We start from the raw sequence: 12,383 nt of genomic DNA, 5'->3' as shown, positions 1-12,383 counted from the left end.
GCAAACAACAAACAACATATTTATTTCTATTGCACGACACAACTGACACAGGTACTGTGTAATTCAGTATTTGTGTGTAAATTCTGCACAACTTATTATCGACGCATCCAAATTTGTCTGAGTTCACACTTTTCGAGACGAGTTGTTTTAGTTAGGCATTACTTTGCATTTGACTTTTACACGTACGGGTTGAATGTGCAGATTACAAAATTATGCTAAACCGGCGGTCTCTTACAAGATGAACTGCTTTTAGCAGTTCAGATTACGTTAATTTTGCGACTAGTGGCTTACAAATTTTATTACGTAGGTTTTTGATTTCTTGTATGAATCTTTGATCCATACTTGTGATGGGCACATTTATGTGTAAATGTCAAACGCAAAATGTTCTCTTATTTTTGTCTTGCCATATGTTTATGTCTTGCTGTACCGTATATTGTATTTGCAATGTTTTTACCAAAACTGGCGGAAGTGAATTTCTGACCTTCCGTACAATCAGACGATAGGCAGACAGCCTGACAGAGCATTTTTTTGGAATTTTTACGACTGCCGAGGCGTACGATTTTTATCAGTTGAGTAACTAAAGACCCGAAATAGTCAAACAAACAAGGACATAGCCCGTAATAAGGGAGATCCTTAGTTATTAAATACCGTAGCCAGCACAACGCTATCTCCATCGTCGGAGTCACTAGCGGACGCCAAACGCCACGAGTACTTGAACTTTTTAATGATACTCCGGAGTACGTCATATCTTGGGGACTTCCACAGATTGAGCTGGCTATCCGTTCCTACCTTCCGTACGGCAAACCGGAAGCTGAGCACATTCTCCCTGTTCAACAAACATTGTTTAAGGGTCGTATATCAGCTGGAAATTACATTGTTGGCCGTAGTCATACAGATCGCGGCTAGTAAAGTTGCTGGCGTATCCGGTCAGGGTGATATTCAACTGGTTGTCGTTCAGCTGGAGAGGGTTTGCCTCGTTGAAGCCCGCGACAAACAACCCTACGACTTGCCCGAGAAACTGCAAGAAAAACCAAGCGTTAAGCCTAACAATAACTTTGGAATTTGTTTGCTTTTGTTGAAAGGTTTGTTTCATCTCGGTTTACCGTTGAACCAAGCACTACGGCCTCGTCCCTGCTGTCGTCAATGATCAGGTCTAAATTATACCGGTCGGAAATTGGAGGTAAGGCCATCAGTGGGGGCAGAGGGTTCTCCATTAAATGCTCCGGATCATCGATTCGGTTCCGAAATGCAATGGTCTGGATTCGTTGTCCATACAAAGCTTTGTAAAGAGGCTTGTAGAGTGGCAAATTAGGATCCAACGGAAATTTATTTACGTTCAATCGCTCATTCTCTCGACCGACGTAAAACTGCACCGATATGGTCATTCCGTCCGGACTAAGACCGACCGGAGTGCAACCCACAAATCGTTTGTATGCTAACATGACATTAGTCGTCAGCTCACCTACAAATAACATATTATTTTACAGGAGTAATTCGCAGGAGTAATGGTACCACATTTCTAAGCCTTCTCCAAGATATCAACCGAGCAAACGCAGCGGTGCCGCTCGTGAGACCTAACGCCGCGAGATCGTTTTTGTTATTGCGCGGCGCTCACGCACTTCTAATGTAGAAGCCTGAGGACTTCTTTAGGAGTTGTCGAAGGCTGTTCGCTATGCCGTTTGCAAAGCCGAGCAGATCCTGAAAGTGGATGGGATTGTCCAATTTAAACTGGAACGGTGAGTCACATTTCTCCAGCTCGTAACCGTATTCCGCGAGGATTGGCAGCTGAGTGCGATATCGCAGGGTTCCCTCGTGTGAAGTAGGTATCACGCTTCCATTGACCTTGATCAGAAACGGTAGAACCGTTCGGGTCATGCTGAAAAGAAATGGCACTGTATATATACTGCTTGCATTTTAAAGCGGATGTAGTCAGAGTATTTTTCGGATTCCGGTAGACACACTCATAAATATTGGGTGACCTTCCAACATTCTCTAGCCAGCACACCCAGAAGATCCCTCGAAACGCTGTTTAAACAACTGATTTGAGATTCTTGCCTCTAACAGAGTGGAGCCGAGCTTCATGCAAAAACCGATGAGCATAATAAAAGCAAAATTTGAAGAACCTGTGACTTGAGCCACTTGTATCATTACGGCACGCCACCCAGTTGTGATTTGTTGAAGGGTTCCAGACACGTTTACGTGGCAAAGCGTGTTTTCATCGACTGCATCTACTGTACCATAACCCACTCCTGTGGCCGTTGCGCTACGATTTACTTTAAACGTACAATACGTGTCCATTTTGCACGCGGCCTGGGTACTGTGTATTAAAAGAGTTCACCGTTATGGAAGTGAGCTTGTATTTTGGTAGCTTACATGCGGTGTCCGTACAGGGAACCTGCATGCGGCACTTCATTCCCCATCCATCTGGCCAAGCCTGCATAGTAGGTCACGTTAAACGACGGTCCGGCTACAATCTCCACAGGATGGGCATTTTGCACTTCAGAATCGCCATAATGGGAGCCGCACAAGAAAGTTGTATTGGGCAGGATATCCTGCAGTTCTTGCAGTTTCTCAGCGACGGTAGACGTGGTGTTCATTACTACAAGCCAGGAGTGATAGATGTATCCGACGTGCAGCGAGATATTCTCTTGATGAAGCGCTTCCGCCAGCTGGTCAGTTGCAATGGGTGACATTCGCGACAGCATGGATGGAAGCTCTTCCTCAGTAGATGTCAATGCTATCGTATACGTCACACGTGCAACGCGAAACCTGAACACACGAAAAAACCTGTCTCTCTTTTACTGTTCAGAAAATATTATATAGCTCCAGCGTGTTTACAACCTCACAAGGCTACAAATTTACCCATTTTGTGTAAACCACCGGTTATTGTCGATTTCTATAACGAACGCTTGAACTTTAAAGTGTTGCGAGCGAAGAAAATAATCCAAAAGTGTTTCTTCGGCAGCTTCTGCAAATAAACGACAAAGGAAAAATAGACGGCACAGCAAAGGTATTTATTCACAGATTCAATGCTGATTTTAATGCTTCTGCAGTTTTATTATACCAACAAATCCAGTAGAAGAATACATGCGTACGATACGTACTTATATAACCGGCAAAACCATCCGGACGAATGAACCATCCACCGTAAATCTTACTCGCGCACCTTTTCAGCATTGTGTTGTGAAATATGTACTCGGTTACTATTGTTCTATGTGGTTTTGCCGGATTGTTGATTTGTACCCGGGCGGTTTCTATCGGCATAACGAACGCTTTCCTTAAAGACTTACGCATGGGTACTTTCCAAGCCGCATTCAGTGCTCGTTCGATTCTTTCCGGTGTGAGATCTTTGCCGTACACAGCCATTTGATGAATTCCAAAGGAGCCAACCGCCGCTACAACACCCAGCTTGTGGATTATGCTGATCCATTCCCGATAGGCAGCGTCCTTTAGCATGAACACCGGCTGGTAACTGGCATCGCTGGGTCTCGCTGGCATTCCCCACTCGCGATCGCACAATTTTGTAACGTAGTTTCCATTCAACGAAAGATCACTTGCTGACTCGCTGTTCCTGGACTTTGTTGCTAAAAATTGAATTTGGGTAACCAACGTCTGCTCCAAAAATTTTAACACGCTGACAATTTTTTCGCAGCGAGTCGAAAAATGTTACCACCCTTTAATTGCTTTCGCTGCCGCATGCCAACCTTCCTGTTATACGAGTATTTTTAGCCCGGTTCTCATTTCAAATGCTAAATTTCATCCTATAGCTTGTGATGGGTTACCTGCCTATAGCTACAATAATAACAATGTTACAATGATAATAATAAGAAAACAAAATAATAATCATAAAATAATTATTCTAAAGAAGGTGGTTAATGCGTACCGTTGTGTATGAGCAACACCGGATCTGTACCAGCGACAATCTTCAACGGCCGTTCATGCACTGCATTCTGTGCATGAATGTTATGAAAAACACATAACGAGACAATGACAAGGAAAATCCCGTAATTGTTCATAGTTCTGAGGTCCGGTTGCGCTGGATATGGAATTGTTAGAACCAATGAGCAACAATTATGATCACTGCTAATTCGTTAAAATAACTATAAATCTATAGTACGCTATTGTTACAAAAATGGCAAATCATGCTTCACTGCAACTGTTACCGGTCCTATTTTCAACAGTTGCTTGCGGTCTGTATTGTGTCAATAACCATTAGTTTCAACTTGGAGCACCTTTTCGAAGTAATTATAGCACTGAATGTGCAGGGTCTCACCTGTGTCTTATTTGTCTTGCAATGCTGCGCGACAAACGTAGCGAAAGAAAACAATCAGTTCTCACAGATGGAGAACGGTCATATCGTACATCTTGCCTTGATGATGGGGAATAAGATATTTAGGTAGGTACAGATATAATTGTCGCAATCCAGGCATGCAGCAGTCTTCCAAGTGATAAATACCGTTAGAATGAACTAAAGTAGCAGATTATAATCTTAGTTCGGAGCAAAGGTATTCCACAATTTACAAGCTGCTGGGAATCATATATACGTTCTTGTTGCTGCCTGGCGCCGCGGTTTTTTACAATTCATGTAACAGGAGGAGGATTATGGTTCACAAGGGGAGCCAAAGTTGTGTTTTGTTATATTATTTATGGATTTTCTCTGTTGAACTTGCCAGAGCGATGAATGAATTTTGATTACGCTTTGTTCGTGGAAGCGAAACACTGCACCATGCACAAAATGAGTGCAAATCTTTGCAACAAAGTACCGTAGAACTGCAAGTGCACCCTAATTTTACATTATTTTGTCAGTGCTGCTTTAACGGCAAAATACTTGTACGTTGAAACTTGAAAGTATCGATAATCATTCAAATTACCGCGCAAATCGTTTCCAGAAAAAGCTGCGATAAATTGCTGTTTAACATGTTGCCAGGCTTTTTGTCAAAAGTTAACAGCTTTTGATGACAGCATATATTCTTTGGCAACTTTCAACCAGACCAAAATGTTTTCAGAGTAAAATGATCAACAGTTTCATCGGCGTTGCTGGCAGAAACAAAGCGCCATGTAAGATGGAACTTTTCTAAGACACTGCGAATTAAGCCGTACGATGTATACATCATACCTCCACAGATGGAAGTGGCTCTCCGTGCCTGACTTCGATAACAAAAAGTGGAACGTGAACACGTTGTCCTTATCAAAAAATCAATGTCACAATATGTTGTTTCTCATTATCACGCTATGCGTACGACGGAAAAAGCACTTGTAAAAGACGGCGTGCATCATATGCATCATACATATTGTGGTCCGTGTACTGGCCGCTTTCGTATCCTTTTAGCGTAATATTCAACAAGTTGTGGTTTAGCTGCAGTGGATTCGCCTCGGTGAATGCAACGACAATTACTCCTATTATTGTTCCCTGGTTCTGTTACCGTACACACAAATAATGCCATATCGAAAAGTGGGGGGTGATTTATTGATTACTGACAACACGCCCGCGAAGCGGGAACAACCTCCAAACCCCCAAGAGCAGAAAAACACAACACAAACAGGTGGGTAAGTTGATTATGATCCGGATATTCCGATGGGGAGGCAAGTTGGAGCAACCAAAAATCAGGAACCTTGCGCGTGGTTACGGCGGAAATCCACAAGACACTGACGTAGCGCCACACAGTGAAAACTGTGTCAAGGCGGATTACAAATAGACAGACACCGAAAGGTCACACTTACATTTCATATAAGACTTAAAAGTGTGGAGCACTTTATCGCCAATAAACTTAATGAAAGCCTTATGAGACATAAGGCTTTCATAAAAAAATAATTAAAGTAGCGCCAAGCAGAAAATGTATTACAGCGAAATTTTAATTAAGGATATGCGCGGCAGCTAATATAGTTTATGCGTATTTTCCGAAGCCGGTGGTAAATAAAGCATTAAGCCAACCTGCGGCAATGTAGACCACTGCTTTTAGTCGGCTTGAGAAATAATGACTCCAGTAAATGAATAATGCAAAAGATACTGATATCACTTGTTTGATAAATCTGGCGGGTTATGATCCTGCACATATAAAGAGGTCTTTCTCCGCAAAGGTTAGCAGGAGCTAACAGGGTTCGCCTCACATGTCAAATCGCACAACAAAAGCAAAAATGCTTCTAACCCACATTCAGAATAAACGATAAGACACAATGCGTCGCCGAAGCAATGCAATAATGCGTCGCCGAAGCAATGCAATAATTAAACTGCCAAGAACACCAGATAATCAAATGCGGACACACTGCAAATTACAATATGCGCTACTAGCGCGCAATAACAGGATGACCCAGTAATCAAAATTCCTAGTCAGACCACAATACAGAGCCAAATAAAAAGGGCGACGCAGACCCGTTGAGTCTGCACTGCCAAAGCGATTAAGACAAGCTAAATAGTAAATTAGTTATCAGTGTCGGTAGAGCTCGTAGCTCCTGAGTCTCGGTGGCCATGATAGCCATGCCCGCGTTTCCCGCATTCACCACACACGTGCGAATAAGAGCAGGAAGCAGATGACCGAGAGCAGTTGCCTTCTTGAAAGGCAAAGCAGCATGCAAACTTATAGCTGGATATTTTGGCGCCACTGCGACTGCGAAAAGGCTGACCTTTGTCGCTTTGATCGACGCCATGCTCTGTTCGGCGATTAATCGCATGAAAATGCTTAGAACTGACAGTATTTCGTGTTTGGTAATCATTTAACGAAAACCCTTCGTTCTCAGCAGAATGTCGAAAGTCGGTGTCAAATTCAAGAACAGCCTCATTCGTAAAATTACAACGCATAGAAGCCAAGTATTCGTTATATTCGAGATGCTCCAGGAGCGTCTCTGCATACTGTCCAGACAGAGTTTTGCACAATTTAACCGCTGTTCGCCAGCTGTGAACGGAAAACTCATCCAGTGAAAGATCAAGAGGAGAAACATGCTTGCTTTTCGACCCTGGTTTAGGGCAAGCCAGCTCATGCGGCCTCTGCAGTTTACGTGCTTCCGTTGGGAAGCAGTTAAAACTTTTGGCGATAAACTCAGAAGTATCACTCTCAATTGAAATGACTGAAACAGAGCGGTGCAAGCATGCCGGCTTCAGATTATCATACTCACCCGCGGTACCACTGCTGCGGGGAAGATTGACCTCCTTGCGGTCGGCGGGACCTTTGACTGCACGCTGGCCAGGACTGCCGTGCGGTGGGCTGGCTTCGCGGAAAGGGGGATTTGGCTTGGGTGGCTTTTCCCGACCGCGGCCGCTGTTCTCGGCCCGGATGAATCGCTCCAGGATGCAACGAACTCCTTCACGGCTCACAATATCCAGGTTACTTGGGAACTTGGAAGATTCTCCAAGGCACAACAGGGCAGACTTGCTGGATATCCCTTCGGCTTCCAGTTCACTCTGGCATTTCCTGTCCAACTTCAGTTCTACAACCACTTTGGCAATGGAATCGGTGTCATCCACAGGGAACATCCGAGGCTCTAGAAGTTGCAAAAGTGCGTTCTTGCCGTCGGTATCCACATGAGAAATATCTAACTCAACACACAGTTCCCTCAACTTCTGAACGCTAAGCTTACGCAAAGCGGACTTTGACGCTGGCACTACCATGGCGTAAACAGATATCGGATTCGTCTAAAAAAAAAATCTAAACTTCATCATTGCCGGACGCAGTGCCAAGTGTGTGCGCATACACTGCGAACAGCTATATATAGTACACGCTGACCATTGACCATCAAACCACTGAACAGACAGGACAGACCACAGCGCTCCACCCACCATCACCAGGTCCAATAATATGCAGATTATTGGCATAATCTTTCCCAACACGTCATCAAGAATCTGCAGTCAAGTCAAATTGTATAATCCTTGGTGCAAACCATTCGGTGCATAATTTTCGTCATCGCCGAGTAAGTTTGATGTACGAGGTAATTGTATATTACTAATTACACATACCGTAGAATTCAGGAGCTGAGTATCATCACCGGCTTCGCCGCTTGCCAAGTTCAGTGAGTACCAGCTGGAACTGGGAGATCGCGTTTGTTGTGGTGGCAGTGTACTGTACTGTGAATGGTCCGGCTCACGTACACGAATCTGACGAGGTGTGGTTTGGATCACTTTCCCATGGAAAGCTTTGTAGAGCGGCGCATACAATGGCAAAGTGGGATCAAATAATATTGGCGTTATTTTCCCGGGAACCGCCAGATTATCCTCATAAACGGCATACAACTGTGCCAATACCGTCATTCCGTCTTCACTCAAACCGAATGGACTGCATCCCAAAACCAGATAATTTACTGTTGTGCCGGTGCTACGACCCGGTTGCCCCAATAAATCTCCTAAAAAAGCGCCATTTCGGGTAATTACGACGAGTACAACACGTTTACCGTTGTTACGTTCCAAGAATAATCAAGGAAGCTCTGCCTTCCTTTTGTGGTTGCTTTTTTCTGAGACTCCATGTTAAACCGCATAGTAAGTGTTTACGTACTACTCTGCACGATGGAATCCGAAGACGCCTCTAGGAAAGATCGAGCAGTCTTGGCTATTGCGTCAGTTATTCGGGTAAGATTTTGAAAGTGGATTGGAGAGTCCAGCTGGAACTGATACGGTGCATCGCTGTCCTCGAATTGTGTTAGTCGAACCCATTCCCCAACCCCTTCTATTTGTAGCCTCCAGGCAATTGAAGAAGGAAGTACGCTCTCGTTCACTTTGATTAGAAACGGTAAAATCGCTCGCGTCGATCTGCAACCAAAATGTTTTTTTAAAGTACGCAATACCGGCCTCGACTCGACGTACAGAGCATACGGCTTCGTATTTGATCAAATTGCAGCTTTCCTCGTCGACCGTCGCACAGCTGCTGGGTATAGCGACAGTTAATTTACTCCTAAGCCGGTTTGCGGCCATACCCGGTTTCACAACTGAATCCTGAACAGAACATGGTAGACAGAATTTAATACAACCCGCCGGTTCAGTAAGCGGTAATCGTCATTATAATGGCAGCAGCTATGCGGCGGTCCAAATAAAAAGAGTCCTACAGGACAGTCGAAGAAAAGCTGAATTCGGGGCATGGCGCACAGCTTTTACACTTACATCCACGTTCCGGACAAGTGAGCAGAATACGGGACCCAGTCTTCCGTTGGTCTCAACACCCGCACACTAGAGGTTATATTAAACTGCCGTCCAGGTAAGATCTGAATAGTGCGCGAAGCGGTATCAGAAGATGGTTCAGAACTTGTACAGGTAATTCGGTCCAACCCCGCTTTCGCCAGTGTCTGAAGTTCTTGTATCTTTTCGGCAATACTCGACGCATTGCCCATATTCACCAACCAAGCGCGATAGATGGGTCCGACGTACAGCGAGATATTAACGCGCTGCAGCGTCTGCGCGAGATGGTCGACGCTAATGGGAGACATTCGCTGCAGCATGGGAGGAAGAGATTCTTCAGTGGTTAGTAACGCCACGGTATAAGTCACTAGTGTAATTCGACTCCTGCAATCATGATTGATAATACAACATATGAGACTACCGATATATCACACAGTCGAACGTTCTTGTGATCGATTTTAGCAAGCTGGAATTTTACCCGTCTGAAGAAAGCCATCGGTTTTTCTCGACGTTCAGTATGGATGCTTTGACTTCAGATTCTTGTGAATGAAGGGAAGCTTTAGCGGCCCCTGTAAAAACAGTTAAAAATGTTAAAGTAGTATAGTAATGCATTTCTTCCGTCTTCAGGGTTTTATGCGTTGCCATCTGCGCAGTGTCATTGATCATGTTATGTCTCCTACACTGACCTTTAATGATCAAATCCTACATGAATTCTATTTTGGCATGGGCTATCGAATCGAGTACATGCAACCCGGAAAAAATATTCTGCATATGCAGCAATTACAGTTTACAAAAACACTCTTGAGACGCACGTTGCCACTGCAGTTTGTATTTTTTGTCACCATCTGTAAACGTGCTACAGGCGTTGCTCAAATGTGAATATCGGAAAAAAATAGGTTTACAAGAATGTCGGTACTGTACATGCTCACGAATCGGCTCTTCCCACGCTGTCTCCAGTGCTTGTTCAACTCGGCTCCGTGCCAGATCGTCGCCGTACACAGCCATTTCATGAATGGCGTAGGGAATGACAGTCTTTAAAACGCTCAGTTTGCTGCTTATCTTAATCCATTCGCGCGCACTGGAATCTTTCATCATGAATGCAGGTTGATAACGAACGTCGCCAACTATCTCGGAGCCGCAGAACTTTGGGATGTGGCTTTTACTCAGGCGGCTTGGCTGTCCGTTATTCGTGGATTGTGTTCCTGCAGATGTTTCCGCTCATTTTCAGTGCAGCAAAACGAAACGCACTTCAACAAAAACTTCGAAATTACTTGCCGTTTTCTACCGGCAATGCCGGGTCTTTTTGGGCAACTATTTTTCGAGGGCCTAGTATGAACTCATCTTGAGCTCGACTAAAACGTATTGCGCTGATAACCAGAAAAATGGAAAAACTGCGCTTCATTCTCCAGTTCGAACTTTAGTTGTTTCTGCAGTTGTGGAAAGACTCAAGAGATCACACTGACTCAAAAACTGCAATATATTTTATTAGTAGTTAACAATATACAATGTATACTATCCTTCCACTTTAGCAACTGCTAGTGCACGTACCGGTATTCTAACTACAAGTATTACAAGAATAATATTATTTCATGCTATGTTGTCCGCAGTTGCTCTGCGAAGTGTTCTGTAGTTGGCTCAACTTAGCTGCATGTCTACTTAACGTTAAGATGTGATTCCGCTGCTTGTAGATGTACTCGTACGATTACCATCGATTCAGTCGACTTTCAAACAAATCCAATCTAAACCATTTTTCCACTTACAAACGCCGCTAGTAGTTAGTGGGACTATTGGGCGATGCTGACGAGCACTACCCGGCGTTCCGCTGTATGTGCCGCGCCAGCATACAGTACCGATACCACTTCAACGGCCTATCGCTAGATGTGACGCAGGATGTGCGGCGCCCAAAGCGCATTTCGGTGGCCCACCAAAAGCGCATTTCGGCTAGTGTGCGGCTGGGTGTTACGCTATGTGCTAAGTTGCATCATTCCTTACATGTTGAAGCCATAGCGGCGTGAAGCAGTAAAGATTCGTGATGAAGCGTAAAGCCAATTAAGCTACCATCTTTAGCAGCTAATGTTTCATTAATCAGCTATTTAACAAAAGTAACACGCACTTCAAGGCCGTAAAAGTAATAAAATAAAACCGTAAATTCAGTAATAAAACAGAACACGCTTTTGAATTTCTCAAGACAATATCAATGAACTGATCACCCTTCGTTTGCAATACAAACTGGCAATAAGGTGCAATTCTAGCATGTTCTTCCCAAACATCATCATCAGGGTGCCACGCCTCCACCCTTGACCACACGAAAAGCATTCGACGCGGTCATTAGGTCCAAAAATAAAGCCGCCGCCGCCAGTCCATACTTGGTTCTTGGGGCGGGGCCATGCAGTGAAGCTGACCAGCCGGACGTTGTAGTTGGCCATACTTGGTTTCTTGGGCTGGAGCGGGTCAGCATTGAAAGGTACTGTACGGTCCGCAAACGTCTTCGCCAGTAGTTGATTGTCATGGTAGTTTTCGAGGGTAGTTGAAACATACGTAGCCGCACCGCGAGCAGCAGTGGGTCGGGTCAACGAATCCTTGACGACTAGCGCATGGCGGTCGGTATCCGCAAGACCATGGCGCCACGGACCCGGTCGCATTTGCCTCCGCAGTCCATACATACGGCAGCCGCTGACTTTGTTCTATCCGTTTTGTTCCGCTGAGCTGAACAGCCGGGTGATATCAAGTATGAGAATTAGCGGATAAAACACAACCGCTGTTTGAAGTTTTCTAAAAAACAAAACTGACAAGTCTCAATGTCGCGTTATTTACGCAAGTCTATGAATAGTTAGGCGTGTACACGTACGCTAATATTAACAATATGCGTTAGTCAAATTCCACTATTAACAATTGCGAGCACCATAAACTGTAATTTTACCGTTACTATGCGTTGGCACTGTTTTTTCGTTACAGTATAGAATTGCTAAACTATATTTACAGTGCTCGGTTTAGCCCATAATAACTTTGGGTTAGATTTGGTCGAGATTTGGCATCAAGTTCAAATCCGCCGTGTTCACGGTTCACCATAGTCCAAACACAATAGCTTTATTCCGCGTAGTCTGGCTCAAGGTGCACAGTGTTTTGAAGGTCGGGCAGCCGAGGTCGTCAAGGTTCTTGACGGTAGGTACGTACTTCTCAAAAAGCCGGCACTTTTCCAGTCCTTTGGAATAAAACGCACAGTCCACGGGCCGTAGATTTATACGGTCAAAAATCTCTTCGATGGCGTCAGCCACTTGGTTCCACA

At 44.5% G+C, this 12,383-nt stretch overlaps 1 protein-coding gene across 1 annotated transcript; it reads right to left on the bottom strand.

Moving 5' to 3' along the window:
• Nucleotides 1-579: 579 nt before the first annotated feature.
• On the bottom strand, nucleotides 580-11,523 carry LOC129582850 (uncharacterized). Its single transcript, XM_055474467.1, has 12 exons — nucleotides 11,328-11,523; nucleotides 10,027-10,299; nucleotides 9,576-9,666; nucleotides 9,231-9,481; nucleotides 7,111-7,527; nucleotides 3,291-3,584; nucleotides 2,863-2,968; nucleotides 2,374-2,769; nucleotides 1,620-1,876; nucleotides 1,104-1,462; nucleotides 894-1,018; nucleotides 580-826 (listed from the first exon to the last, which is right to left on the bottom strand). Exons 1-12 carry the CDS (start codon nucleotides 11,521-11,523, stop codon nucleotides 634-636), a joined length of 2,958 nt encoding a protein of 985 aa, XP_055330442.1. The 3' UTR covers nucleotides 580-633.
• Between the last annotated feature and the right edge of the window lie 860 nt (nucleotides 11,524-12,383).

This window comes from Paramacrobiotus metropolitanus, unplaced genomic scaffold (assembly GCF_019649055.1).
Source record: "Paramacrobiotus metropolitanus isolate TYO unplaced genomic scaffold, Prichtersi_v1.0 Parri_scaffold0000008, whole genome shotgun sequence".
Taxonomy (NCBI): Eukaryota; Metazoa; Tardigrada; class Eutardigrada; order Parachela; family Macrobiotidae; genus Paramacrobiotus; species Paramacrobiotus metropolitanus.
This window is presented reverse-complemented; position numbering and strand designations above follow the sequence as displayed.

Excerpts from the sequence above, each read along its gene's own strand:
- LOC129582850 (XM_055474467.1), bottom strand. The coding sequence starts at position 11,523 with ATGGCCAACTACAACGTCCGGCTGGTCAGCTTCACTGCATGGCCCCGC. Across the intron at positions 9,482-9,575 it reads CGATGGCTTTCTTCAGACGG|GAGTCGAATTACACTAGTGA; the intron begins GTAAAATTCCAG and ends TCATGATTGCAG. Across the intron at positions 7,528-9,230 it reads GGGGTTGGACCGAATTACCT|ATATTTCTCATGTGGATACC; the intron begins GTACAAGTTCTG and ends GTGTTGAGTTAG.